The following is a 26,739-nucleotide window of genomic DNA, read 5'->3' as shown; positions in this document are numbered from 1 at the left end:
GATTGGACATGATTTGGAAAGGCACACACCTCTCTATCAAATCAAATTTTATCGTCACATACACATGGTTAGCAGATGTTATTGCGAGTGTAGAGAAATGCTTGCAAATGTCACACAGTTGACAGTGCATGTCAGAGCAAAAACCAAGCCAGGAGGTCAAAGGAATTGTCCGTAGAGCTCCGAGACAGGATTGTGTCGAGGCACAGATCCGGGGAAGGGTACCAAAACATGCTTGCAGCATTGAAGGTCCCCAAGAACACAGTGGCCTCCATTATTCTTAAATGAAAGAAGTTTAGTACGACCAAGTGTAACAGTATAGCTTCCGTCCGTCCCCTCGCCCCGACCCGGGCTAGAACCAGGGACCCTCTGCACACATCAACAACAGCCACCCACAAAGCATCGTTACCCATCGCGCCACAAAAGCTGCGGCCCTTGCAGAGCAAGGAAGGGGAACAACTACTTCAAGGTCTCAGAGTAAAGTCACCGATTAAAACACTATTAGCGCGCACCACCGCTAACTAGCTAGCCATTTCACATCGGAAAGGTGACCAAGAACCCAATGGTCACTCCGACAGAGCTCCAGAGTTCCTCTGTGGAGATGGGAGAACCTTCCAGAAGGACAACCATCTCTGCAGCACTCCACCAATCAGGCCTTTATGGTAGAGTGGCCAGACGGAAGCCACTCCTCAATAAAAGTCACATGACAGCCCCGCTTGGAGTTTGCAAAAAGGCACCTAAAAGACTCACAGGTGGCAGCATCATGCTGTGATTATGTTTTTCAGCGGCAGGGACGGGGAGACTAGTCAGGATCGAGGGAAAGATGAACCTGATCCAGAGTGCTCAGGAGCTTAGATGGGGGCGAAGGTTCACCTTCCAACAGGACAATGACCCTAAGCACACAGCCAAGACAAAGCAGGAGTAACTTTGGGACAAGTCTCTGAGTGGCCCAGCCAGAGCACGGACTTGAACCCAATCTAACATCTCTGGAGAGACCTGAAAATACCTGTGCAGCGATGCTCCCCATCCAACCTGACAGAGCTTGAGAGGATCTGCAGAGAAGAATGGGATAAACTCCCCAAATACAGGTGTGCCAAGCTTGTAGCTTCATACCCCAAAATACTAGAGGCTGTAATCACTGCGAAAGGTGCTTCAACAAAGTACTGAGTAAAGGGTCTGAATACTTATGTAAATGTTATTTTCCCTAAAAAAAACAGTTTTTGCTTTGCCATTATGGGGTATTGTGTCTAGATTGATGAGGGAAAAACAACAATTTAATCCATTTTTTGAATAAAGCTGTGACATAACAAAAATGTAGAAAAAATAAAGTAGTCTGAACACTTTCCGAATGCACTCTACACACCTAGAAATATACAGACAGACACTCAGTCTTCCCAGTACGCTGCATTATGCCGTGCTGTAGCCATTCATTTAATACATCACCCATAACCAGGTTCAGCTCCAATGTTAAACATCTGATTCATTTATGGAATAACTAGTAACACTTAACAAGCATCATAGTCCAATGCCCAACGTTACCTTGTCTTGCCACAACATACGCTTTAAACAAAATGCAGCTGGCATTACGGCTTTCAGTTACATTTCCAATAGATGATCGGTTGACTACGCCGCCTTCTAGTCTACAGCTTCTACAGGTCTACATAATGGCTGCAATAAGAAGAAAGGGTACTGTACCTGTTTAGAGTTGGGATGTTACCTCTGCAATCAGACAACACTGACTGGTTAGTTACGCAGACATCAGGAGGAGGAAGCACTCAGAAGAGTGTGAATCATTAAAAAAAAGCTTGAGACTACACATTATGGATTCCACTTTCTGCTGCCTCCTGTGGTACATTTTTGTTTGTTCTCGACAACCTAATTAATCAAAATGTCTCGTGAAGTCGGGCTTCTTGTTGCCTTCTCAAGGGCTTCATGAACTAACAAGTGGCAGTACAAAGGGCCCGGAAGAGCGTCAGAGCACGGCCCTTTTCTAACAAGACGTCCGTGGTGACACCTTTAGGCACTGTCATACATCACATGCACTGTCTCAAACCCCCACATTACACTCTATATTGACAGCTCCTCGAAAAATTCCACAATAGTTCTATGCCTTCCTCGAGGCCTATTCTTTGGTATTGGTTCAGTCCTGAGGTGGGGGGGGCGGGGGGGGGGACATTCTGTGTTCCAATGAGGAAGCCAATCAAGCCTGGTTAATGCAAATGGGTTAAACATTTTAAGGTGGATAAACCGGTCGCATGCAACACTCGGATCACAGCAGTCAATGGTTTAACTTTGCAAATCAAGGGTTTTTGTTGGACATACACTTCAAAGTGAAAAAGCAAAGTCTCAGCACCACTTGGTTACTGTTGACTTGCCCATGTGCAGTACAAGTCCAGAGTTTCTCTCTGCTTGTGTGTTACTGAAATAGATGTGACAGATCTTCAGACAGTTGAAAACAATCTTGCAGTCATCCAGAGGACAGACCAGAGAGAGATCAACAAAAGTGGGACTTTGCCGACAGGAGACTAGCTAGTTTCCACTCACACATTCTTGGTAAACCAGGGAAAGTATTTGTACTCTCACAGAATACCTGCTTTTGCAAACAAGGAGTATTTTTCAGGGGCTGAACAGTGGTGGGGGTATAATATAACCATGTTACCGTGGATGAGAACTGGACCCTTCAGGAGATAATGAAAGACAGTACTGTCCTTATACAGAACCTTACACACTCTTGTCTCTGTTAGCTCTCATCTCTCTTATAGGACCACCCCCTTCCCCTAATAAGACACCTGACTATAGATCAAGCCTCCCTACTCAGTCCTGCTATTAAGCATTCTCAGCTTAGAATAACAACTGGCCCTAGACCAGTATATATAGGAGCAACACCACATCTCCACCACAGTACCATGCAGCAGAGCGTGTGTGTACCTGTTGGGGTGGGAGGTAGGCAGCATGAACTGGAATTCTACGATGCAGGTGTTGTCCTTTAGCTGTCTGTGCTGGACGCTGTTGAGCTCGTAGGCGATGTAGGCTCTACGTACGTACACCTGGGAGGGGGAACACAGGAGAGTTCTAACAGGGCAGAGATCTGCGGACAGTAGAGGAGTGTTCCCTTAACCATGAAATGTCACTCTTTGTACAGTGTCAAAAGCTGTTCAATTGCCTGGGCAACCAGCTATTGTGACTTTGAACGCAAAAAAACAGTCTCCTTCCTCTCACCTCCAGGGCAGCCATCCTGACCACCTGGTTACTGTGGTAGAAGAAGTTAGGCAGCACATCAAAGATGGACGTCTCGGACAGGATCAGTTTCTGCAAAAGGAGAGAGGATTCAGAATCATGAAAGTCCAGAGAAATATCATTGTGACCTCATTCCACTGTCAAATAGCCATCACTAGCCGGCCACCACCCGGTTACTCAACCCTGCACCTTAGAGGCTGCTGCCCTATATACTTAGACATGGAATCACTGGCCTCTTTAATAATGGAACACTAGTCATTTTAATAATGTTTACATACTGCTTTACTAATTTCATATGTATATACTGTATTCTACTCTTAATTTTTGTTTTGTTTTCCCCTATTTCGTGGTATCCAAATAGTAGTTACAGTCTTGTCCCATCGCTGCAACTCCCGTACAGACTCGGGAGAGGCGAAGGTTGAGAGCCGTGCGTCCTCCGAAACACAACCCAACCAAGGCGCACTGCTTCTTGACACACTGCTCGCTTAACCCGGAAGCCAGCCGCACCAATGTGTCGCAGGAATCATCGTACACCTGACGACCGTGTCAGCGTGCAATGTGCCCGGCACGCCACAGGAGAGGCTAGAGCGCGAAGGGACAGGAACATCCCTGCAGGCCAAACTATCCCCTAACCCGGATGACCCTGGGCCAATTGTGCGCCGCCCCATGGGTCTCCTGTGCTCGCGGCCGGCTGCAACAGAGCCTGGACTCGAACCCAGAATCTCTAGTGGCACAGATAGCACTGCGACGCTGTGCCTTAGACCACTGAGCCTCCCGGGATGCCCCTTTATTCTTTTCTACTGTATTTTAGTCAACGCCACTCCAACATTGCTCGTCCTAATATTTATTTATTTCTTAATTCCATTCTTTTACATTTCCTTTGTGTGTATTGTTGGAGCTAGGAACACAAGCATTTCGCTACACCGCAATAACATCTGCTAAATATGTGTATGTGGCTAATAAAATTTGGTTTGAAACGTTTTCTACTTCTTTGAGTGTCTGAATGGCCTCCAACAATGGCAGTAAAAAGTCAACAACGGACATGGTCCCTACCTGCAGGTTCTCGATGCAGAACTGGTGCCCGTACATGTCGATGGCAGAGAGGAAGATGGACTCCACCTGGTTGTGACGGAGCTCGTAGGAGGGGAGGTGGGAGGCAATCAGTACCTGAGGAGGAGACGGAGGGGAGTGAGAAGATGACAACACTAACCCTGACCAATCAAAAACAAGAGAACATTTAGAGAGACAGGAAGCGATGCGCTACGGACCTGGCGGGCACGCAGTGCCACCTTGGCGTTGGTGGTCTTGCTGAGCTGGGTGAGCTCTGTCAGAATGGCCATCAGCTCGTCAGTCAGGGTGGGGTCACGGCCACACAGCTGGTCCTACACACAGGGAGAACACAGTCAACTCTGTCTAACACACATGACAAATGTATTTCTAAAGAGGGAAGGACTTACAATGAGCATGGTGACCAGGAGGTTCTTCTTGGTGACCTGGGCGTGTGAGAAGATGTAGTTTAACACGTTGGCCATGTCGCCCTTGTTCTCCTCACGCAGTGTGAACACACACTTGTCGTAGTGTCCTGGAATCACACACACACACACAACAGTGGTAGGCTTGATTACCAACAACGACGAGACGGCCTACAGGGAGGAGGTGAGGGCCCTCGGAGTGTGGTGTCAGGAAAATAACCTCACACTCAACGTCAACAAAACTAAGGAGATGATTGTGGACTTCAGGAAACAGCAGAGGGAACACCCCCCTATCCACATCGATGGAACAGTAGTGGAGAGGGTAGCAAGTTTTAAGTTCCTCGGCGTACACATCACAGACAAACTGAATTGGTCCACCCACACAGACAGCATCGTGAAGAAGGCGCAGCAGCGCCTCTTCAACCTCAGGAGGCTGAAGAAATTCGGCTTGTCACCAAAAGCACTCACAAACTTCTACAGATGCACAATCGAGAGCATCCTGTCAGGCTGTATCACCGCCTGGTACGGCAACTGCTCCGCCCACAACCGTAAGGCTCTCCAGAGGGTAGTGAGGTCTGCACAACGCATCACCGGGGGCAAACTACCTGCCCTCCAGGACACCTACACCACCCGATGTTACAGGAAGGCCATAAAGATCATCAAGGACAACAACCACCCGAGCCACTGCCTGTTCACCCCGCTATCATCCAGAAGGCGAGGTCAGTACAGGTGCATTAAAGCTGGGACCGAGAGACTGAAAAACAGCTTCTATCTCAAGGCCATCAGACTGTTAAACAGCCACCACTAACATTGAGTGGCTGCTGCCAACACACTGACTCAACTCCAGCCACTTTAATAATGGGAATTGATGGGAAATTATGTAAAATATATCACTAGCCACTTTAAACAATGCTACCTAATATAATGTTTACATACCCTACATTATTCATCTCATATGTATATACTGTACTCTATATCATCTACTGCATCTTTATGTAATACATGTATCACTAGCCACTTTAACTATGCCACTTTGTTTACATACTCATCTCATATGTATATACTGTACTCGATACCATCTACTGTATCTTGCCTATGCCGCTCTGTACCATCACTCATTCATATATCTTTATGTACATATTCTTCATCCCCTTACACTTGTGTGTATAAGACAGTAGTTTTGGAATTGTTAGTTAGATTACTTGTTGGTTATTACTGCATTGTCGGAACTAGAAGCACCAGCATTTCGCTACACTCGCATTAACATCTGCTAACCATGTGTATGTGACAAATAAAATTTGATTTGATTTGACACGATTCAGAGGAGAAATCAAATCAACCGGAGCTCAAAGGAAGGTGCAAATTAAAGGTTTGTTGTGTAACAGTACCCTCATGTGGACAAATAGAGCAAGTGCAGTCCTGAGAGAAGACCATTGAATCCTATTCATAAATCAAAGACAGGCAGGACTAATTATCAAAGGCTAATCCTTTCCACTTCCCCTATACCAACCCAGGAAAACCCATTGCTTTACATAGCCTGTTAATGTTAGGAGTAGAGTCCAATGTTCCTCACCATTCTGGAACTGGACCTCTACTTTGAGGTACTGCCTAAGCAGGTCCATCACCACGGCCTTCATGTGACCACGGATGCCACTGCGGTACCTGGGCAGAGAGACGAAATGGCATGGTCAGTGACAGACCATATCAGTATGAATACAGTACGTGTCTTTAGAATCATGTTTGTGTGTGTATGGGTTGCTAGGTACAGTTGAAGTCGGAAGTTTACCTTAGCCAAATACATTTAAACTCAGTTTAATTCCTGACATTTAATCCTAGTAAAAATTCCCTGTCTTTGGGTAGTTAGGATCACCACTTTATTTTAAGAATGTGAAATATCAAAATAATAGTAGAGAGAATTATTTATTTCAGCTTTTACTTCTTTCATCACAATCCCAGTGGGTAAGAAGTTGACATACACTCAATTAATATTGGTAGCATTGCCTTTAAATTGATTAACTTGGGTCAAACATTTTGGGTAGCCTTCCACAAACTTCCCACAATAAGTCGGGTGAATTTTGGCCCATTACTCCTGACAGAGATGGTGTAAATGAGTCAGGTTTGTAGGCCTCCTAGCTCACACCAGCTTTTTTAGTTCTGCCCACAAATGTTCTATAGGATTGAGGTCAGGGCTTTATGATGGCCACTCCAATACCTTGACTTTGTTGTCCTTAAGCCATTTTGCCACAACTTTTGAAGTATGCTTGGGGTCATTGTTCATTTGGAAGACCCATTTGACCAAGCTTTAACTTCCTGACTGATGTCTTGAGATGTTGCTTAAATATATATCTACATACTTTTCCTCCCTCATGATGCCATCTATTTTGTGAAGTGCACCAGTCCCTCCTGCAGCAAAGCACCCCCATAATATGTGGCTGCCACCCCCGTGCTTCACGGTTGGGATGGTGTTCTTCAACTGGCAAGCCTTCGCTTTTTCCTCCAATCATAACGATGGTCATTATGGTCAAATAGTTATATTTTTGTTTAATCAGGCCAGAGGACATTTCTCCAAAAAGTATGATCTTTGTCCCCATGTGCAGTTGCAAACCGTAGTCTGGCTTTTTGATGGCGGTTTTGGAGCAGTGGCTTCTTCCTTGCTGAGCGGCCGTTCAGGTTATGTCGATATAGAACTCATTTTACTGTGGATATAGATACATTTCCGTACCTGTTTCCTCCAACATCTTCACAAGATCCTTTGCTGTTGTTCTGGGATTGATTTGCACTTTCGCACCAAAGTACGTTCATCTCTAGGAGACTTCCTGAGCGGTATGACGGCTGCGTGGTCCCATGGTGTTTATATACTTGCGTACTATTGTTTGTACAGATGAATGTGGTACCTTCAGGCGTTTGGAAATTGCTCCCAAGGATGAACCAGACTTGTAGAGGTCTACAATTTATTTTTCTGAGGTCTTGGCTGATTTCTTTTGATTGTCCCATGGATGTCAAGCAAAGAGGCACTGAGTTTGAAGGTAGGTTTTGAAATGCATCCACAGGTACACCTCCAATTGACTCAAATTATGTCAAATAGCCTATCAGAAGCTTCTAAAGCCATGATATCATTTTCTTGAATTTTCCAAGCTGTTTAAAGGCACAGTCAACTTAGTGTATGTAAACTTCTGACCCACTGGATTTGTGATACAGTGAATTATAAGTGAAATCATCTGTCTATAAACAATTGTTGGAAAAATTACTTGTGTCATGCACAAAGTAGATGTCCTAACCAACATGCCAAAACTATAGTTTGTTAACAAGAAATCTGTGGAGTGGTTGAAAAACGAGTTTTAATGACTCCAACCTAAGTGTATGTAAACATCCGACTTCAACTGTATCATCAGGTCATTTAACATTTAAGTCATTTAGCAGACGCTCTTATCCAGAGCGACTTACAAATTGGTGCATTCACCTTATGACATCCAGTGGAACAGTAGTGCATCTAAATCTTTTAAGGGGGGGGGATTACTTTATCCTATCCTAGGTATTCCTTAAAGAGGTGGGGTTTCAGGTGTCTCCGGAAGGTGGTGATTGACTCCGCTGTCCTGGCGTCGTGAGGGAGTTTGTTCCACCATTGGGGGGTCAGAGCAGCGAACAGTTTTGACTGGGCTGAGCGGGAACTGTACTTCCTCAGTGGTAGGGAGGCGAGCAGGCCAGAGGTGGATGAACGCAGTGCCCTTGTTTGGGTGTAGGGCCTGATCAGAGCCTGGAGGTACTGAGGTGCCGTTCCCCTCACAGCTCCGTAGGCAAGCACCATGTTCTTGTAGCGGATGCGAGCTTCAACTGGAAGCCAGTGGAGGGAGCGGAGGAGCGGGGTGACGTGAGAGAACTTGGGAAGGTTGAACACCAGACGGGCTGCGGCGTTCTGGATGAGTTGTAGGGGTTTAATGGCACAGGCAGGGAGCCCAGCCAACAGCGAGTTGCAGTAATCCAGACGGGAGATGACAAGTGCCTGGATTAGGACCTGCGCCGCTTCCTGTGTGAGGCAGGGTCGTACTCTGCGGATGTTGTAGAGCATGAACCTACAGGAACGGGCCACCGCCTTGATGTTAGTTGAGAACGACAGGGTGTTGTCCAGGATCACGCCAAGGTTCTTAGCGCTCTGGGAGGAGGACACAATGGAGTTGTCAACCGTGATGGCGAGATCATGGAACGGGCAGTCCTTCCCCGGGAGGAAGAGCAGCTCCGTCTTGCCGAGGTTCAGCTTGAGGTGGTGATCCGTCATCCACACTGATATGTCTGCCAGACATGCAGAGATGCGATTCACCACCTGGTCATCAGAAGGGGGAAAAGCCCTGAAGCTGAGAGAGAGACTCACCTCTGCACCAGCTGTACGATGCTCTGAGTGTTCATGAAGAACACCTCTCTTTCTGACTTCCTGTTCAGAGTGGCAGCATGACTGTCCAGGATGTTGGCAATCTGGAAGAACAGGCTAAATCAGTCAGGTGTATTCCTAATGAACTCTGTATATCAACTCCCCAGAACCATAAATAATACAATAACCAACCTGAATAATACAGTGTGTGTGTGTGTGTGTGTACCTGCTGGCTGGGGAACTGGCAGAGCACAGAGGTTATGTTGCTGGCGTACTGGGCCATCTCCTTCTTGATGCACTTCTCCACAGCGAGGGGGATCCGGCCTGACACACTGGTCATAATGTCCTGCAGCTCCAACAGAGGCAGAGAGGGGTCCCGGAGAGTCTTCATCAGCGTCTCCACCCATTCCTTCAGCTGGGGAAAGACACATTCACAATTTTACCAACTGATATTGATTAACGTACCAACACAGAATACTGCCATCTTTTGTTTGTAGATTGTTGTATGTGCTGTAATGGACCACTTGCCTTCCCACTGAAAAAGAGTTCAGGCAGGCAGAAGCCATTCATGACGTGCACAAGGTGGTCCAGGGTGCTATGGAAGACCCTGTGGAGCTTCTCTCCTCTCAACGCCACCGCCTGGATGACGGGCAGCGCCCCGTGGTACAACTCCGCCTGAGACACACACGTTACAACATACTGTTAGTCTCGCATCAAAACGTACTGTATTAGCTATTCACGTTTCCATTGCAAAATACAAGGATCTCTAAATTCCCCAGTGTCAGGCACACCGTCCCTTACTGACCTGTTGGACCCTGCTAGGATCATCTAACTGCAGCTTGGCGATGATGCAGCCGGGCTCCAGCACGGCACCGGGCCTCTTCACATAGTGGATACAGCCGGACTCCAGCGCCGTCAGAGTCATCACCATCTTCATCACCTGACACAGTTACACACACAGTTGACATGGCCGCTCGCTCCACTAACAGAGTGTGACCACGGCCACAACTATATCACCACACACACACCTCTATCTCAGCGTAACACTGGCCAGAGAACACGTGCCCCCCGTCCTCCACGGTGTACTGGATGAGTTTCCCTGCTGAGAGCGAGCGAAGCAGGGACGGGTCGTTCTCCTTCTCAAACACACACGTCTTGTTCCCAATGGTGATGCGGTACCTGGCGGGGGACAGAATCTCTTTTAGTCCATTGCCCAAATCAACCCCAAGCTAACCTCTCAACATTCCTTTAAATGAAGAATGTATGTATTCTGTCTGTCCATCGTTCCTTCCTTCCATCCATCCTACCGGTCCACCTCCTCCTTCATGTAGGTGGTGTAGCTGCTGCCGTCGTAGGAGAGCAACAGGCCCCCGTCGCTGAGGCGATGGACGTCCACCTCGGCCGAGGTGCTGTTCATGATGACCACGTAGGAGTTGGGGGACTGACGTGTCACCTTCAGACAATACTTAGTACCCTCATAGATCAATTCCACATCAACTGTGTTGAGAAGAGTGTGCGCGGGCAGCACCTGGCCTCTGTAGAGGGGGAGAGAGGAGAAGAGAGGAGAGTGAGACGGTGTGTGTGTGTGTGTGTGTGTGTGTGTTCTTAAAATCTTTAAAATAGTGTTGACCTTTCTAGAGAGTGCAGGAAGTTGGAGACACTGTTCCTCAGGTTGACGTCAGCCACGTGGAGAGCCCCGCTCACTATGCCCAGCATGGTGTCAGGACGCTCTGCCTGCATCTTCTCTGAGATGAGCCTGTCCAGCCAGCCTGTGTCGATGGTGTTGTGCTGGAAGCTCTCAGTCTCCAGCAGCTTGATGAGGTACTCCACTGTGGTCCTGAAGTCTCCTCTGATCGACAACTCCTTCAGGGCCACCACCATGTTACTGAACACACACAGGAGAGGTGTTACCACACATCATTGGGTCTCACTGACAACACACACAAAACACAATGAACTTCACATGATTTTTACTCACGAGATGGCTTCCTCTCGGTTCTCTCCCCAGGAGAAGCAGTGGCCAAACTGGGAGTCTGCAAACTCATGCAGGCCTCCGGCCGCGGCCACACTGAAGTATCCCCACACATTCTTGTTACTGCGGAAGTTCAGCTCCTGCACCGTGCCCGAGCTCGGCTTGAAACCCTCATCAGGGTTCTCACTGGTGATGCGGGCAGCGATGACATGTCCCCGTGGGGAGGGGGCCGTGGACAGACCCTCAAAGTCAATCATAGAGTCTCCCCAGGGCTGGACACCATACATCAATCTGATGTCCTTGATACGGTGCAGGGGAATCCCCATGGAAATCTGAGGAAGAAGAAACAGTTCCGGTCTGTAGTAGAAGGAAGTTCCTGTTAAACGAATGGGTCTTTGAAATAATTATAAAATTCACTAATGTACTTCTGATCCAATGTTTATCCTATAATTGAAGTCAAGAATGTGCTTAAAGTTTGAATCTTCACTAACACCCTTTCATTTCCTGGCAATACTGAATAATAATACATGTGTTAAGGGTGGGATTAAAAACAAACAAAGATAACTATTGTAAAATATACTGTGCCTGTAAAATGTATATAGTATGTATAAACTGGAAGAAGATGCCGTAGTGTTGTTGGCCATTAGTTTAGTCCAATTATTGGGCAGTAGGGCAAGAGGAAAATATATATTTTTTAAAAGATGGATAGCTAGGCACACACACACAAACAAAAATAAATGTCCCTTTTTCAGGACCCTGTCTTTCAAAAATAATTCATAAAAATCCAATCCAATCCAATTAACACAGATCTTCATTGTAAAGGGTTTAAACACTGTTTCCCATGCTTGTTCAATGAACCATAAACAATTCATGAACATGCACCTGTCATTAAGACACAGCTAACAGCTTACAGACGGTAGGCAATTAAGGTCACAGTTATGAAAACTTAAGACACTGAAGAGGCTTTTCTACGGACTCTGAAAAACAACAAAAGAAAGATGCCCAGGGTCCCTGCTCATCGGTGTGAATGTACCTTAGGCATGCTGCAAGTAGGCATGAGGACTGTAGATGTGGCCAGAGCAATAAATTGCAATGTCCGTACTGTGAGATGCCCAAGACAGCGCTACAGAGAGACTGATCATCGTCTCAGTGGCAGACCACGTGTAACAACACCTGCACAGGATTGGTACATCCGAACATCACATCTGCGGGACAGGTACAGGATGGCAACAACTGCCAGAGTTACACCAGAAACGCACAATCCCTCCATCAGTGCTCCGCAACAGGCTTGTAGGCCTGTTGTCTGGTGAGGATCTGCCTTACATCTCCGGCAACAACATCGCCTATGGGCACAAACCCACCATCGCTGGACCAGACAGGACTGGCAAAAAGTGCTCTTCACCGACGAGTTGCGGTTGTGTCTCACCAGGGGTGAAGGTCAGATTCGCATTTAACGTCAAAGGAATGAGCATTACACCAGAGGCCTGTACTCTGGAGTGGGATCGATTTGGAGGTGGAGGGTCCGTCATGGTCTGGGGCGGTGTGTCACAGCATCATCGAACTGAGCTGGTTGTCATTGCAGGCAATCTCAATGCTGTGCGTTACAGGGAAGACATCCTCCTCCCTCAAGTGGTACCCTTCCTGCAGGCTCATCCTGACATGACCCTCCAGCATGACAATGCCACCAGCCATACTGCTCATTCTGTGCGTGATTTCCTGCAAGACAGGATTGTCAGTGTTCTGTCCAGCGAAGAGCCCGGATCTCAATCCCATTGAGCACGTCTGGGACCTGTTGGATCGGAGGGTGAGGGCTATGGCCATTCCCCTGAGAAATGTCCAGAAACTTGCAGGTGCCTTAGTGGAAGAGTGGGGTAACATCTCACAGCAAGAACTGACACATCTGATGCAGTCCATGAGGAGGAGATGCACTGCAGTACTTAATGCAGCTGGTGGCCACACAGGATACTGACTGTCACTTTTGATTTCGGCCCCCCTTTGTTCAGGGACACATTATTCCATTTCTGTTAGTCACATGTCTGTGGAACTTGTTAAATATGTCTCAGTTGTTGAATCTTGTTATTATTTTCTACATTGTAGAATAATAGTGAACACATCAAAACCATGAAATAACACATATGGAATCATGTAGTAACCAAAAAAAAAAAAAAAGTGTTAAACAAATCAAAATATATTTTATATTTGAGATTCTTCAAATAGCCACCCTTTTGATGACAGCTTTGCGCACACTTGGTAATGTATATTTACCCAAAAATATATGGGGATGGGAAATGATGCAGACAATTACATTGATGGAAGCTACAATCTGCAATATTAAAGCTGATCCACCCGCTAAAAATCTAAGAATAAAAATGGCTGCTAGGGTTTTAATTGGCTGACTACAGAAAAACATTGGGTCTTGAATGATATTTCTCTCTCACTTAGAACCCGGTTATTAACTCTCTCTCTTCTTCCTGGCCAGGGCCCAGTTTCCCGACAGCGATGGAACTTAGGCTTAAGAGTGTTTTAATGATGCATCATCGTTCCTAAGGCAGAAGTTGTGACATGCTTTCCCCAGAACACCACGAAGAGAGAACGTTTGCTAAGTGTGTCGTTAAACCCTGTGTCGATACTGACGATGAATCAGCTCCTATAGAGATATTACCACCGATGGCTACAAATAGTCGGAGGCGGCTTATTATGTTTACCCAGTAATAATACCCTAAACCACAGATGTTGTTACACATCATTAAATAGATTGAGGCAAAAAATAATAAACTGAAAGCAGCACAATATAACTCAATTGATTGGACATGAAATTGATTTCAATATGATTTAAATACACTGAGTGTACAAAACATTAAGAACACCTTCCTGATATTGAGTTGCACCACCATTTCTCCCCACTCAGAACAGCCACAATTCGTTGACGCATGGGAACTCTACAAGGTGTTGAAAGCGTTTCACAGGGATGCTGGCCCATGTTGACTCCAATGCTTCCCACAGTTGTGTCACGTTGGCTGGATGTCCCTTTGGGGCGAGGACAATTCTTGATACACACAGGAAACTGTTGAGAGTGAAAAACCCAGCAGTGTTGCCGTTCTTGACACAAACCGGTGCGCCTGGCACCTACTACCATACACCATTCAAAGACACTTCAACCTTTTGTCTTGCCCATTCAGGCTCTGAATGGCACACATACACAATCCATGTCTCAATTGTCTCAAGGCTTAAAAATCATTCTTTAACCTGTCTCCTCCCCTTCATCTACACTGATTGAAGTGGATTTAACAAGTGACATCAATAAGGGATCATAGACTTCACCTGTCGGTCAGTCTGTCATGGAAAGAGCAGGTGTTCTTAATGTTTTAGTGTACATAGGCCCATATAGCCTATACTTTCATTTGAAGCACCTTTTCATCTTTCGTTTGTTTGTAACAACAGCAAAGACAGTGGCATTTATCGTGGAGCAACTTTGTATTTGTAGTCATCTTTGTTCTGAAGTTATCAGCGGTTACAGATGTTTTTCTGTCTATGTTCAGCGGAGATCTTTGTACAAAATGACGCAAAAAAAAAAATGATTACAAAACTATCAACGCACTTAGCTTTTCTACGAGTGGTCTGAGGCAGTTTGTAAACTTTAGTGATGATGGTTTTGGGAAAGAGCTCAGATTTAACAACGCTCCTACGAAGGTTCTAACAAACTTAGCCTTTAAAAGGTCCAATGCAGCCATTTTTATCTCAATATCAAATCATTTCTGGGTGACAATTAAGTACCTTACTGTGATTGTTTTCAATTAAAATGGTAAAAAAGAAGAACAAATAGCTTCTTAGCAAAGAGCAATTTCTCAAGAATGAATTTAGCTAGCTGTTATTGGCAGTGAGGTTTGGAACTCTTTCTTAGGGCTCTATTAACTAATCAACCACCTGGTGTTATCACCAGGCAGGCCAAAACTCCATCCTACTAAAAATGGCTCAAATTTCAAAACAGCTCCTACACAATTTAATTGTATTTATTTATTTAACCAGGCAAGTCAGTTAAGAACAAATTCTTTTTTACAATGACAGCCCACCCCGGCCAAACCCTAACCCGGATGATGCAGGGCCAATTGTGCGCCGCCCTATGGGACACCCAATCACGGCCAGTTGTGATACAGCCTGGAATCGAACCAGGGTCTGTAGTGACACCTCTAGCATTGAGATGCAGTGCCTTAAACCGCTGCACCACTCGGGAGCCCAAAAAAAGCGCATTATCATAATTTTCACAATTTCACAGTATTATTCAAACCTCAGTGTGGAAATATATATAAAAACACAGGAAATCACATTTTTGACTGCACTGGGCCTTTAAGATGCTTTTGAGAAACCTTTATCTATCTCACTGAGAGGAATCACAGCTTGTTGTATCCCACTGTTGTCCGTCTGCCCCTTCCTGCCCAGTGAGATTAGACAGTGTCAACGTGGGGATAGGTGGACAGACAGGGTATATCCCTCCCCTACAGCACAGACAGACGACTGCCATCTTCAGCAGCAGCTCTGTTGGTCTGTCCTTCAGCTTGAACACCCACCACTGACCTACATACTGCTGAGTGGACACGTGACCCACCACTGACCAACATACTGCTGAGTGGACACGTGACCCACCACCACGACTGATGCTGGAGGTGTCTGGAACAGCCCCAGAGGGGTGGTGAGGAGGAGGAGGGAAGGGTTGATTTTTCATGTTTCTGTACATTAGCTCACGCCAACCTAACCAGTTACCATGGAGACAGAGGCCCGGGATGAAACTAACTGTCTAGAGCAGTGAGGTGTACCTACACAACAGTGACGTACGACACAGACTGAATAGCTGGACACACACTGTTGCTGAAACTGACCTGCAGCTGTGCAGCAGGCAGGTTGACGTCGGCCACCATCTCAGTGCAGGGGTGCTCCACCTGCAGACGAGGGTTGAGTTCTAGGAAGTAAAAGCTGCCATCTTGGCTGTAGAGATACTCCACTGTGCCAGCACTGACGTAGCCCACCATCTTAGCCAGCTTCACCGCACACTGAGGAGTGAGGAACAGACACACAGTCACAACCCGGCAACTTAACCACAGAGCAACGAGTCCATCTGGCCACAGTCCCTCTCAAATTTCAACACATTGACATGGCTCCTCTCAATGGTAATGTCTCCATCCAATAGCACAAATTGTGCCATACCCTCTCCATGTCCTCAAACACGTCTGAGGTGGAGATGGTGGCGGGCGCCTCCTCTATGATCTTCTGGTGTCGCCGCTGTACGGAGCAGTCCCTGCCGAACAGGGAGATGGCGTTGCCGTACTGGTCGGCCAGGAGCTGGACCTCCAGGTGACGAGCGTGTTTGGCCAGCTGCATCACGAAGATGGGTGAGCCCGGAACCTCTGTCTGGACCTGGGGAGCCAAGGAGAAGGGAGCACGATGGGTTATTCAGAACCAAACTCATACTGAACATGTCTTTCAGCCCATCATAACCATATAGTGATACTGGAATTAGACTGGACCTCACCTGTCTGAAGAGGTTGGGGAAGTCATCAGCACAGTTGACTTTGCGGATGCCCTTTCCTCCACCTCCCTCGGAGGCCTTCACCATCACGGGGTAGCCCACCACCTCCGCAGCCTTCAGTCCTGCCTCCACATCATGGATGCAGCCCAGCTCATACAGATCAGGGGGAACGTTGATGATCCTCTTCTTCTGGTCACTCTCTGACCACTCTACTGTTAGCCCTGAGACACACACACACACACACACACACACACACACACCATGGGATCAGTCTCAGACAACACACTTTCTTCAAAGCCATCCAGTGAATTCAACGGTACAGACATACCTGCTCCACTCCAGGGCAGGGTTGGGATGCCAGCTGTCTGAGCCACGATGGATGAAGCGATCTTGTCCCCTAGTGCCCACATGGCCTGGCTAGGAGGACCTGGAAGTAGGCACAGAACACATCATCTTACAGGACAGAAAGGCTAAAAGCAGTATCCGTTGCTCTGTGTGTGGCTGGAAGACTCAGTGGAGAGGAGATGGTAGGAAACACAGTCTTACCCATGAAGGCAATGCCATTCTTCATGAGCAGCTCTGGCAGTTTGGGATTCTCTGAGGCGTGACCCCACCCAGCCCATACAGCCTGGAGAAATCATTACAAACACAACCAGTTCAAATAAAGGTTATACAAGAGAGATCAATCACTATTTAGAAGAAAGTCTACTCTAGGCCTAAATAAATGGATGTTTAGGAGTACCTGCACAGGTATACGCTTGGCAATGTCCAGAATGAGCTCCACGTTGGCATAGTTGTTGTTATTGGTCCCTCCTGGCACCGGCACATAGTGGTCGGCCATCTTTATGTACTCTGTAGAAGATAGTGGGGTGAAAACCGTTTAGCTCTGCGCTGCCCATAAAATAGCATGTAAAACAGTCCAACATTTCATCTCATCTTTCGTCTCTAAATATTAGCTTGCTATCGTCACATCTAAAACATCACCACCAGTGTCAAACCATTTACACATGATAGCATTTGGAGAAAGCCATTATTATCAGACAAAGCCCTTTCTGCTGAACTAGGTCAGAGTTGCCCGTTCAGTGCAGTGCAGGTTTAAACCAACAGACATCCTGCTCTGGTCCACTCTTGGAAGCCTAAGTGGGTTTGCTTGTTTAAACACATCAGACTGGCTGGAGCTTTGTCCTGTTTCTCTCTGGGTCACTAAGCAGAGTTAGAGAGGCTGGGTAGAGAATAGAGAGACAACGGTTACTCCGCTGCTACTAGTTGTGATGATACCGTAATGTAAAGCTCACCTGCGTTGGCCTTCAGGTCCTCAGGGGTTACCATGACGACAAAGCGGATGGCGCGCTCGTTGCGAAACATCTCGTAAGCCCAGCGGCGGATGGAGCGCATGCATTTGACCGCTGCGATGCCGTTGTTGGCAATGAGGACCTGAGATGGGAAGAGATGTGAGCAGGGGACTAGCCTCTGAAATTACTGCATGTCAAATGTGGTAAAACCAGGCCCTAGAAGCTAAAGAAGCCCTGGCCTTACCTTCTCGATGACCTTATTCCCACCAAAGCGGGTAACAAACTCAGCGGGGGAGGCCACGGTGAAATCTCTCTGCAGGTCGATGCGACGCCGGTCTCGGCCCTGCTTGACCAGGTGCAGCCCAGACATGCTCGGTCTGTGTGAACAACTGAAATGACTTCAGCATGAAGAGAACACCGTAGTGTAAGGTTGGTGGGGGGCGGTTCACGATCCCCCAGCATGAAGAGAACACCGTAGTGTAAGGTTGGTGGGGGGGCGGTTCACGATCCCCCAGCATTTGTCACCAACATATTATTTTACATTCGTCCATAATAACTTCTATTATAAGAAGACGTGAAAGTTCATGCTACAGTCAACATACACAACAAGCATAAGGTTAACGGCCCAAACTACACTTGACACGTAGCGTAAGCAGAGCGCACACGTTGCTCAAGACTAGAGGTCGACCGATTAATCGGAATGGCCAATTAATTAGGGCTGATTTCAAGTTTCCATAACAATCTGTATTTTTGGGCGTTGATTTCCGATTCTTTAAATATATACCTTTATTTTAGACTTAGGGATGCCACCCGTTAGATAAAATACCGAACGGTTAATCGGTACCGGCTTTTTGGTCCTCCAATAATCGGCATCGGCGTTGAAAAATCATAGTCGGTTGACCTCTACTCAAGACCAGCGCTGGTGAAACAGTCACTGTGATCCATTAGAGATGGTACACCAGCCGTGCCATCAGCAAGTGCGTGGAGCGCTGTGGCAGCGTCTTTTTACACCAAGTCTGATTCAAGCGTAAGCCTTCCTCGGCCAGGAAAAACACCAAACGAGATCTTTGTCGACCTTGTCTTTTGACCCTTCACACTCCTGGGAATTGGCCTAAATGGATAGGACTACATTTAAATGTTTCTTACAGAGGAAATATAAAAACCACAGTAGCAATTGAAAGGGAACAGTTGAGATAATTGTATACATTTTTTATTTAACCTTTATTTAACTAGGCAAGTCAGTTGAGAACAAATTCTTATTTACAATGGACTGCCTACCCCGTCCAAACCCTAACCCGGGCGGCGCTGGGCCAATTGTGCGCCGCCCTATGGGACTCCCAATCACAGCCGGTTGTGATACAGCCTGGATAATGGCAAAATGATTAGACCAAAGTTGAGTACACAACAGTTCTCCTGACAAGACTGAATCCAAATATTACACTGTTGATTTTACATGTACACTACTTGTTGCTGCATTCGTTGATAAAGAAATCTGAAAATACTCTGGCTAGGTTTAGTAACACAAGACAAGCCAATACCTGGAAAATGTTGGGTAGGTGCAACCTAACACAAAAAAAATTACAAAGCTGCGATGATAAGAGAGCTACTGTGATTAGATTAGACTGATTAGACTGCCAGGGCAGAACATTTTCCTCCTCAAAACACAACTGCTTACTAAAACTGGTGCTCTAATGGTCACATCAAGGGAGAGAACCATCATGGATCAATGTAAACAGTCTACTCTACCTACAGTAAAAAAAAAAAAAATACTTGAAATCAATGTCCTTGTCTCTAACTGAGTAGGTATATCTGCCCTGAAGAGAAGATGAAATGTTCTCTCATTTTTCTGAACTGTACACATTTAGACCTTCCACGAGTAAAAAAAGTAACAGCACACCATCACCAACCAGTCGCAGGATGAGCTCGTTCCTGACATGTTATTAACAGGCTAGGACAACCTGCAAGTGTTTCCTCAGGGGAAAAAAAAAAATAGGGCACCTAAACTAAGTTCCACCCTCAGAGAGAGCCAGTGGGGGGATGGATCCAGTCACCCAGAAGGGTGTGTCAGGGACAGAGCCCCTTAGTGTGTGTTCGGCCGGCTGCTGTGGCCTGACACTGCACTGTTGCATCAAGATGGCATGCTACAGAGACACAGACAGAAGCCTCTGAATGAAGCCCCAGAGAATGAAGCTCCCAGAGAACGGCACTTCCCATCACCTGAGCTCCCCCTTGTCCTATGGGAGAGAGCTGTGGGCTCTGCCTCTGCCAGTAATTCCGGTTTCATCATCAACCCTCACACTCCCCATCACATACTCAAGCACACAGGACAGGTCAGCTGTAGAGAGCTGTGAAACTAATCACTTAAAACGTGAGGTGCTAAAAGAGGATCAAGAAAAACCTTCCCCTCTATCTCTGCCAGGAAGGCACATCGTAACAGCCTGCAACCTCAGACAATCCCATATAGACTGGAGGTAAATACCTGAGCATGATGTTTGGTTATACTCAACTATTGGAATGTGATTCAGATATCAAGTTTTTTCTATCATGCCACTGAATGATCGCCCCATAAGCGAATATAAGAGTGTGTACTGTACACAGCTATTTTCCAATCATGGCTTTGGAAAGTGTGTGTGGAAAGACGTAGCTGACAGGTGAACAGCAGCGTGAGTGGAATTGGGAGGCAGATATTTACTTCTTCGTCAGTGTCCTGGCCCACCACAACACTAAAGCCCTACTGCAGTAGGCCTGACTCTCACGTCAGTCTGTTACAACTATTCAATTCCAACAACAGCCCAGACCTGTGGCACGCATATAGTTGAACCAAAACTCACTAGAATAGTCTACACACGAAACACAGAGTTCGCAAACAAGAAAGACTGAGAAACAAATCTGAACACCATTCTAAATGAATAGCCTGAGCCTACTGCATGTGTACAAATGTTGACATATTCTTCTGGCCAGCACCATATCTGCCAGTTATTCATACAAATCAAGTCTTATGTATCGCCACACATCTGCATTCACAATGTCCATTCTCTAGAGCCTCGTCCCAGTGGCTGTAAAAAGAGCCACCAAATACAAAGGAGAGCTGGTGAGGACAGGCTCCAGGGAGAACTCAGGGCTCAGAGCTGAGGTTGTTGGCAATGGGACAGCAGCAGGGAGGGCAGTCCATCCAGAACACACAGCTCCTCTATAGCACGCAGGAATGGTGTGAAGCTGGCCTGGCCACGTTTTTCACACACACCACCCACAGCAGAGAAGCGAGGGAGGCCCGCCAGGGGGAGATCACTGAACCCAGTGTTCTCCTGCTTCTGCCATTCCAGAATACTCCCCTCCAGACTCGTCTGATATATGTATTGGAGGTTTCTCCATCCCATACAACTGGAGCCAGATTGATTAGTCAATAAAAACTGTGCAGTACCATTTTGTATAATGCATTGAGATACTGGTAACCTCAGTATAGATGCTATGATTAAACACCTCTCTGTGGATGCCATGCCTGGATACACAACACAAACAGAAGCTCAGGGAACACAAACCAGAGAGAAAAGCCCAGGTTCTGACCTCATGTGGGGGCCGTCGATGTGTTCGAAGCCCATCTCATAGGTGCTGTTCTCTGAGCTGAGGCTAGAAGTGGGGGATATGGAGCGCTCCTTCTCCTCTAGTCCCAGTGTCAGGTCTGGCTTTCCCAGGATCTCATCCTCAGAGTTCTCCTCCGACACAGAGCCGATGATGAAGTTGGAGTGCAGCGCAGCAAGGTTCGGGGCAGCAGCCTTATTGGCAGGCGCGTCCTGCTGTGCCATAGCTGGACCGTCACCACGTTGGCAGGCTGCGAACACTGTGGAGGGAAAGGAGTGGATGAGGAGAGTCAAAACCACAAGTATTTATAAAGCTGGAGATAGAGCCGAGTCCTCAAGTAAGTCAGGGCCACAGCGTGATGACACCAGGCCATCCTGGCATTGGCTGCTGTTTGTCAGATTGCATCAGTGAGAGGAGTTGCACAAAAATGATGTTGACCCTGCATTCATATTGCAAGACATTGCAAAATAATGGTACAGAGGGCATTACCTCCCCATCCTCCTTAAATAAAATGCTTACTGTGACTGTAATATATATTTGTTTATTTATACATTCACACACATACAGTTACAACAAACTCCAATCCAAAACCACTGGTTTGAAAGGCATGGTCTGCATCGATGTTTGCTAGTCTTTGCGAGGGTATAATTTTCTTAAACCACAACTGTGCACGAGCAGAGAAACCAGAACAAGACAGACACACCTTGCCAGCATTAGTTTTAGCTGCTTGCTGGACCTGAAAAACAAGCCCAACAATGCAGACATAACGTAAGAGAACAGCACTGAACATAGACGTACTCCACATGATAATGATAGGCTCTAATGATAATGATAGGAAACAAATGTCGCCCCGCACCCTGGTCCAAAACTGCTTTATCTTATGGATGGGAATCCAATGTCGAATATGTCGAACAGGCAAGTTAAATCAAATCATACTAGTAGTGTTGTGTCGCGTTATGGCTAACCATAATCATATAAATCAAAAAACACTAGTTAGTCTCAATACAACCCTAGTCGATGTAAATAAGCAGGGAGGTTTCACAAGTAGTTTCTGGCTATCTAGGTAGTTAGCTAGAAAGACAGACCGGTATCTTGTTAACGTTGGCTAAGTTATTACAACAGCATGCGAGGTGTCGGGCAGCTAGCTAGCAAGATACCGGTCTGCTAACGTTACTGTAACATACAGTCAGTGTGGCTAATTAGCTCATCACCTAGCTATGCTAGCAAGCTAACGGTTAAGACTCAGTACTCACCGTGAGAAATAAACCGACAAGCAATCCTGAGTCGTCGATCCCAAAGGATTGGTGGTGACTTATTTAATTCACGTTGGTTTCAGACATGTCTTTCCAACCGGTGATGACAAAAAACACATTATGATGAGCTAATGTGACTACAAGAGGCGCATTTGACAGTAGGGAGTGGTATGATGCGAAGATGGGTTACGTTTGGCCATTCACCTCTGACCTTGGCTGTGTTGCAGTAGCGGGCCAATCGGATTGTCCGAAAAATATCCAAGGCGGGCAGAAAGAGCCAAAACTGGAATTGACTGGGAGGAGGTGTGCCCAATAAGAAAACATTTCTACCATCCCACGTGTTTGGTCCAGTATGGCCTGATCTGTACAAACATATCCTCCCTGGCAGGCTGGCAGAGTCATTTCTGATCATACAGTAGTTTCCAGACTTTTCTGATTGAACAAAAAGAAAAGAAAAAACACAGGGTATGATGTGTAACGTACCAGGAACCATACCAAGTACAAGACATTGCATAATACACATCATTTAGCAGTGGCGTAAAGTACTGAAGTAAAACATACTTTAAACTACTACTTAAGTCGTTTTTTTGGGTTATCTGTACTTTACTTTACGATATATATTTTGAACAACTTTTACTTTTACTTCAGAACAACAGGCAATATGTGTTTCTTTTCCCTTTAAAAGAACAAATCAAGCTCTAATGTAGGGTGGACTATTTTTGTTAAATAGACTCTCATTATCTCAATAGTTGTCCCCCAATGATTAAAAACTGTTGTTGTTGCACCTAATGAGCAGCTATAGATTCCCATTGAAATAAAATGAGGGAGTTGGGACGTGGTACAGGAGATTTCCCTTTTGCAACTGGATCCCCACCCACACCTGACTGTCCTACTCATTATACAGAAGCTGAACTGTACTTTGGACCATCACCTGGCTGATGCACCACAGTTTGGCTGGTCAAAGGCCCCTGTGTCCCCAGTAAACGTGTAGCCCTGACCCTTAACGACTTACCCAGAGCTGCCAGAGATGTGGTAAGATCAGATCTAACGCCAATTGGGCGAATTACAGACAGTGTGCAATACCTTGTCTGTCTGCTTCATCAGTAACTTTTTCCTGTTCCCCATCATGTTACTGAGTGAAACCGTTAAAGCAGTCTGTATGTCTGCCTGACATGATTGTTATAATTTGGATTATAAATAGGCCTTCTTGTTGTTATTTGGGGCTATTTATCTCAACGCAGACTCACAATGGAGACGGAATAGGTTGAAATGAGTCCATGTTTAAAACAGGTCCTTCAAGTATAACCTGATGGGTTTTGGGGAGGCAGCAGGACTGACACTTTCTACGAATCAGTTGTTCCTCACTCAACCCCCTAGAGTCTAAGCCCTGTCTAAGCTGGGGGAGGGTGTTCTACTAAACTAGGACAACTATTGTTTTCACTATATATTCTACCTCTTGGTGATGTCATTCGGAAACACAATGTCAACTTTCACTGCTATACGGACGACACACAGCTATACATTTCGATGAAACATGGTGAAGCCCCAAAATTGCCTACACTGGAAGCCTGTGTTTCAGACATAAGGAAGTGTATGGCGGCAAATGTTTTACTTTTAAAACAGAGATGCTTGTTCTAGGTCCCAAGAAACAAAGAGATCCGCTGTTGCATCTGACAATTCAACTTGATGGTTGTACAATTGTTTCAAATAAAACTTTGAAGGACTTTGGCGTTACACTGGACATTGTTCTCTCTTTTGACTAACATATCAATAATATTTAAAGGACAGCTTTTTTCCATCTTTGTAGCATAATCCATGCTTTTGTCACGTCTAATTAGACAACTGCAATGTTCTACTTTCTGGCTACCAATATTAAGCACAAAAGAAACTTCAATTTGTGCTAAACACAGCTTTCTAGAATCTTGACTAGAACCCCATAATTTGATGATTTTACCACCAAGCTAGCCTCTCTACACTGGCTTCCTGTTAAGGCTAGCGCTGATTTCAAGGTTTTACTGCTAACCTACAAAGCATTACATGGGCTTGCTACTACCTATCTCTCAGATTTGGTCCTACCGTACATACCTACACATACGCTATGGTCACAAGACACAGACCTCCTTACTGTACCTAGAATTTCTAAGCAAACAGCTGGAAGCAGGGCTTTCTCCTATAGAGCTCCATTTTTATGGAATGATCTGCCTATCCATGTGAAAGACTCAGACGTGGTCTCAATCTTTAAATCTATACTGAAGATACATCTCTTCAGTAGGTCCTATGATTGAGTGTAGTCTGGGCCAGGGGTGTGAAGGTGAACAGAAAGGCACTGGAGCGACGAACCGCCCTTGCTGTCGCTGCCTAGCCGGCTCCCCTCTCTCCACTGGGATTCTCTGCCTCTTACCCTATTACGGGGCTGAGTCACTGGCTTACTAGTGCTCTTCCATGCCGTCCCTAGGAGGGGTGCGTTACTTGAGTGGGTTGAGTCACAGACGTGATCTTCCTGTCCGGTTTTGCGCCCCCTCTGGCTTGTGCAGTGGAGGAGATCTTTGTGGGCTATACTCAGCCTTGTCTCAGGGTAGTAAGTTGGTGGTCTGTTGATATCCCTCTAGTGGTGTGGGGACTGTGCTTTGGCACAGTGGGTGGGGTTATATCCTGCCTGGTTGGCCCTGTCAGGGGGTATCAGCAGAAGGGGCCACAGTGTCCCCCGACCCACCCGTCTCAGCCTCCAGTATCTATGATGAAATAGTCTATGCCGGGGGGCTAGGGTCAGTCTGTTATATCTGGTGTAATTCTCCTGTCTTATCTGGTGTCCTGTGTGAATTTAAGTGTGCTCCCTTTAATTCTCTCGCTCTACCTCTCTCACTCCCATCCCGAGGACATGAGCCCTAGGACCATGGCTCAGGACTACCTGGACTGATGACTCCTGGCTGTTCCCAGTCCACCTGGCCGTGCTGCTGCTGCACTTTCAACTGTTCTGCATGCAGCTATGGAACCCTGACCTGTTTGACTCTCTCTCTCTCTCTCTCTCTCTCTCTCTCTCTCTCTCTCTCTCTCTACCACACCTGCTGTCTCGACCTCTGTATGCTCAGCTATGAAAAGCTGAGGTAGTGACCTTTTGACCCTCTAAAACCACTGTGATTTTTACTTGACACTGCTGGTCAGCTATGAACGTTTGAACATCTTTAAGAACAATCTGGCCTTAATGGCCATGTACTCTTGTAATCTCCACCCGGCACAGCCAGAGGAGGACTGGCCACCCTTCAGAGCCTGGTACCTCTCTAGGTTTCTTCCTAGGTTCCTGCCTTTCTAGGGAGTTTTTCCTAGCCACCGTGCTTCTACATCTGCATTGCTTGCTGTTTGGAGTTTTAGGTTGGGTTTCTGTATAGCACTTTGTGACATCTGCTGATGTAAAAAGTGCTTCATAAATACATTTGATTGATTGTGAGGCCTGTGGGCGTCCTAGAGCAAAACAACCGACATGTACACTACCGTTCAAAAGTTTGGGGTCATTTTATGTCCGTTAAAATAACATACAATTTATCAGAAATACAGTGTAGTCATTGTTAATGTTGTAAATTACTATTGTAGCAGGAAACAGCTATTTTTTTTATGGAATATCTACATAGGTGTACAGAGGCCCATACGTTTATAATTTTAAAAGGCCAATTGATCATTAGAAAACATTTTGCTATTATGTTCGCACAGCTGAAAACTGTTGTCCTGATTAAAGAAGCAATACAACTGGCCTCGAGCATCAGCAGTTGTGGATTCGATTACAGGCTCAAAATGGACAGAAACAAAGAACTTTCTTCTGAAACTCGTCAGTCTATTCTTGTTCTGAGAAATGAAGGCTATTCCATGCGAGAAATTGCCAAGAAACTGAAGATTTCGAACAACACTGTGTCCTACTCCCTTCACAGAACAGCGCAAACTGACTCTAACCAGAATAGAAAGAGGAGTGGGAGGACACAGTGCACAACTACAAGGCCAGCATCCCGGAGTCGCCTCTTCTCTGTTGACATTGAGACTGGTGTTTTGCGGGTACTATTTAAT

The 26,739-nt window shown here is 46.2% G+C and overlaps 1 protein-coding gene across 9 annotated transcripts in view; it reads right to left on the bottom strand.

Moving 5' to 3' along the window:
• Positions 1 to 22,835, bottom strand: part of LOC115135711 (acetyl-CoA carboxylase) — a 47,159-nt gene extending 24,324 nt beyond the window's left edge. For 2 of the 9 annotated variants that reach the window (XM_029670701.2, XM_029670705.2), the window contains exons 1-25: positions 22,687 to 22,835; positions 21,419 to 21,692; positions 18,099 to 18,252; positions 17,858 to 17,996; positions 17,305 to 17,414; positions 17,109 to 17,190; positions 16,891 to 16,989; positions 16,566 to 16,783; positions 16,241 to 16,450; positions 15,916 to 16,086; positions 11,048 to 11,373; positions 10,700 to 10,954; positions 10,377 to 10,604; positions 10,098 to 10,248; positions 9,875 to 10,009; positions 9,598 to 9,744; positions 9,296 to 9,484; positions 9,073 to 9,173; positions 6,280 to 6,368; positions 4,692 to 4,816; positions 4,503 to 4,616; positions 4,288 to 4,401; positions 3,217 to 3,306; positions 2,926 to 3,044; positions 1,693 to 1,716 (exon numbers count right to left, since the gene is read on the bottom strand). In XM_029670701.2, the coding sequence (XP_029526561.2) occupies positions 1,693 to 1,716; positions 2,926 to 3,044; positions 3,217 to 3,306; positions 4,288 to 4,401; positions 4,503 to 4,616; positions 4,692 to 4,816; positions 6,280 to 6,368; positions 9,073 to 9,173; positions 9,296 to 9,484; positions 9,598 to 9,744; positions 9,875 to 10,009; positions 10,098 to 10,248; positions 10,377 to 10,604; positions 10,700 to 10,954; positions 11,048 to 11,373; positions 15,916 to 16,086; positions 16,241 to 16,450; positions 16,566 to 16,783; positions 16,891 to 16,989; positions 17,109 to 17,190; positions 17,305 to 17,414; positions 17,858 to 17,996; positions 18,099 to 18,252; positions 21,419 to 21,657 (3,629 nt within the window). In that variant the 5' untranslated portion in view covers positions 21,658 to 21,692; positions 22,687 to 22,835. The remainder of the gene's footprint in view (positions 1 to 1,692; positions 1,717 to 2,925; positions 3,045 to 3,216; positions 3,307 to 4,287; positions 4,402 to 4,502; positions 4,617 to 4,691; positions 4,817 to 6,279; positions 6,369 to 9,072; positions 9,174 to 9,295; positions 9,485 to 9,597; positions 9,745 to 9,874; positions 10,010 to 10,097; positions 10,249 to 10,376; positions 10,605 to 10,699; positions 10,955 to 11,047; positions 11,374 to 15,915; positions 16,087 to 16,240; positions 16,451 to 16,565; positions 16,784 to 16,890; positions 16,990 to 17,108; positions 17,191 to 17,304; positions 17,415 to 17,857; positions 17,997 to 18,098; positions 18,253 to 21,418; positions 21,693 to 22,686) is intronic. The other 7 variants (XM_029670707.2, XM_029670711.2, XM_029670702.2 and 4 more) reach the window with 6 other exon arrangements.
• Positions 22,836 to 26,739: the final 3,904 nt, after the last annotated feature.

This window comes from Oncorhynchus nerka, linkage group LG10 (genome assembly GCF_034236695.1).
Source record: "Oncorhynchus nerka isolate Pitt River linkage group LG10, Oner_Uvic_2.0, whole genome shotgun sequence".
NCBI classification, from domain to species: Eukaryota; Metazoa; Chordata; class Actinopteri; order Salmoniformes; family Salmonidae; genus Oncorhynchus; species Oncorhynchus nerka.
This window is presented reverse-complemented; position numbering and strand designations above follow the sequence as displayed.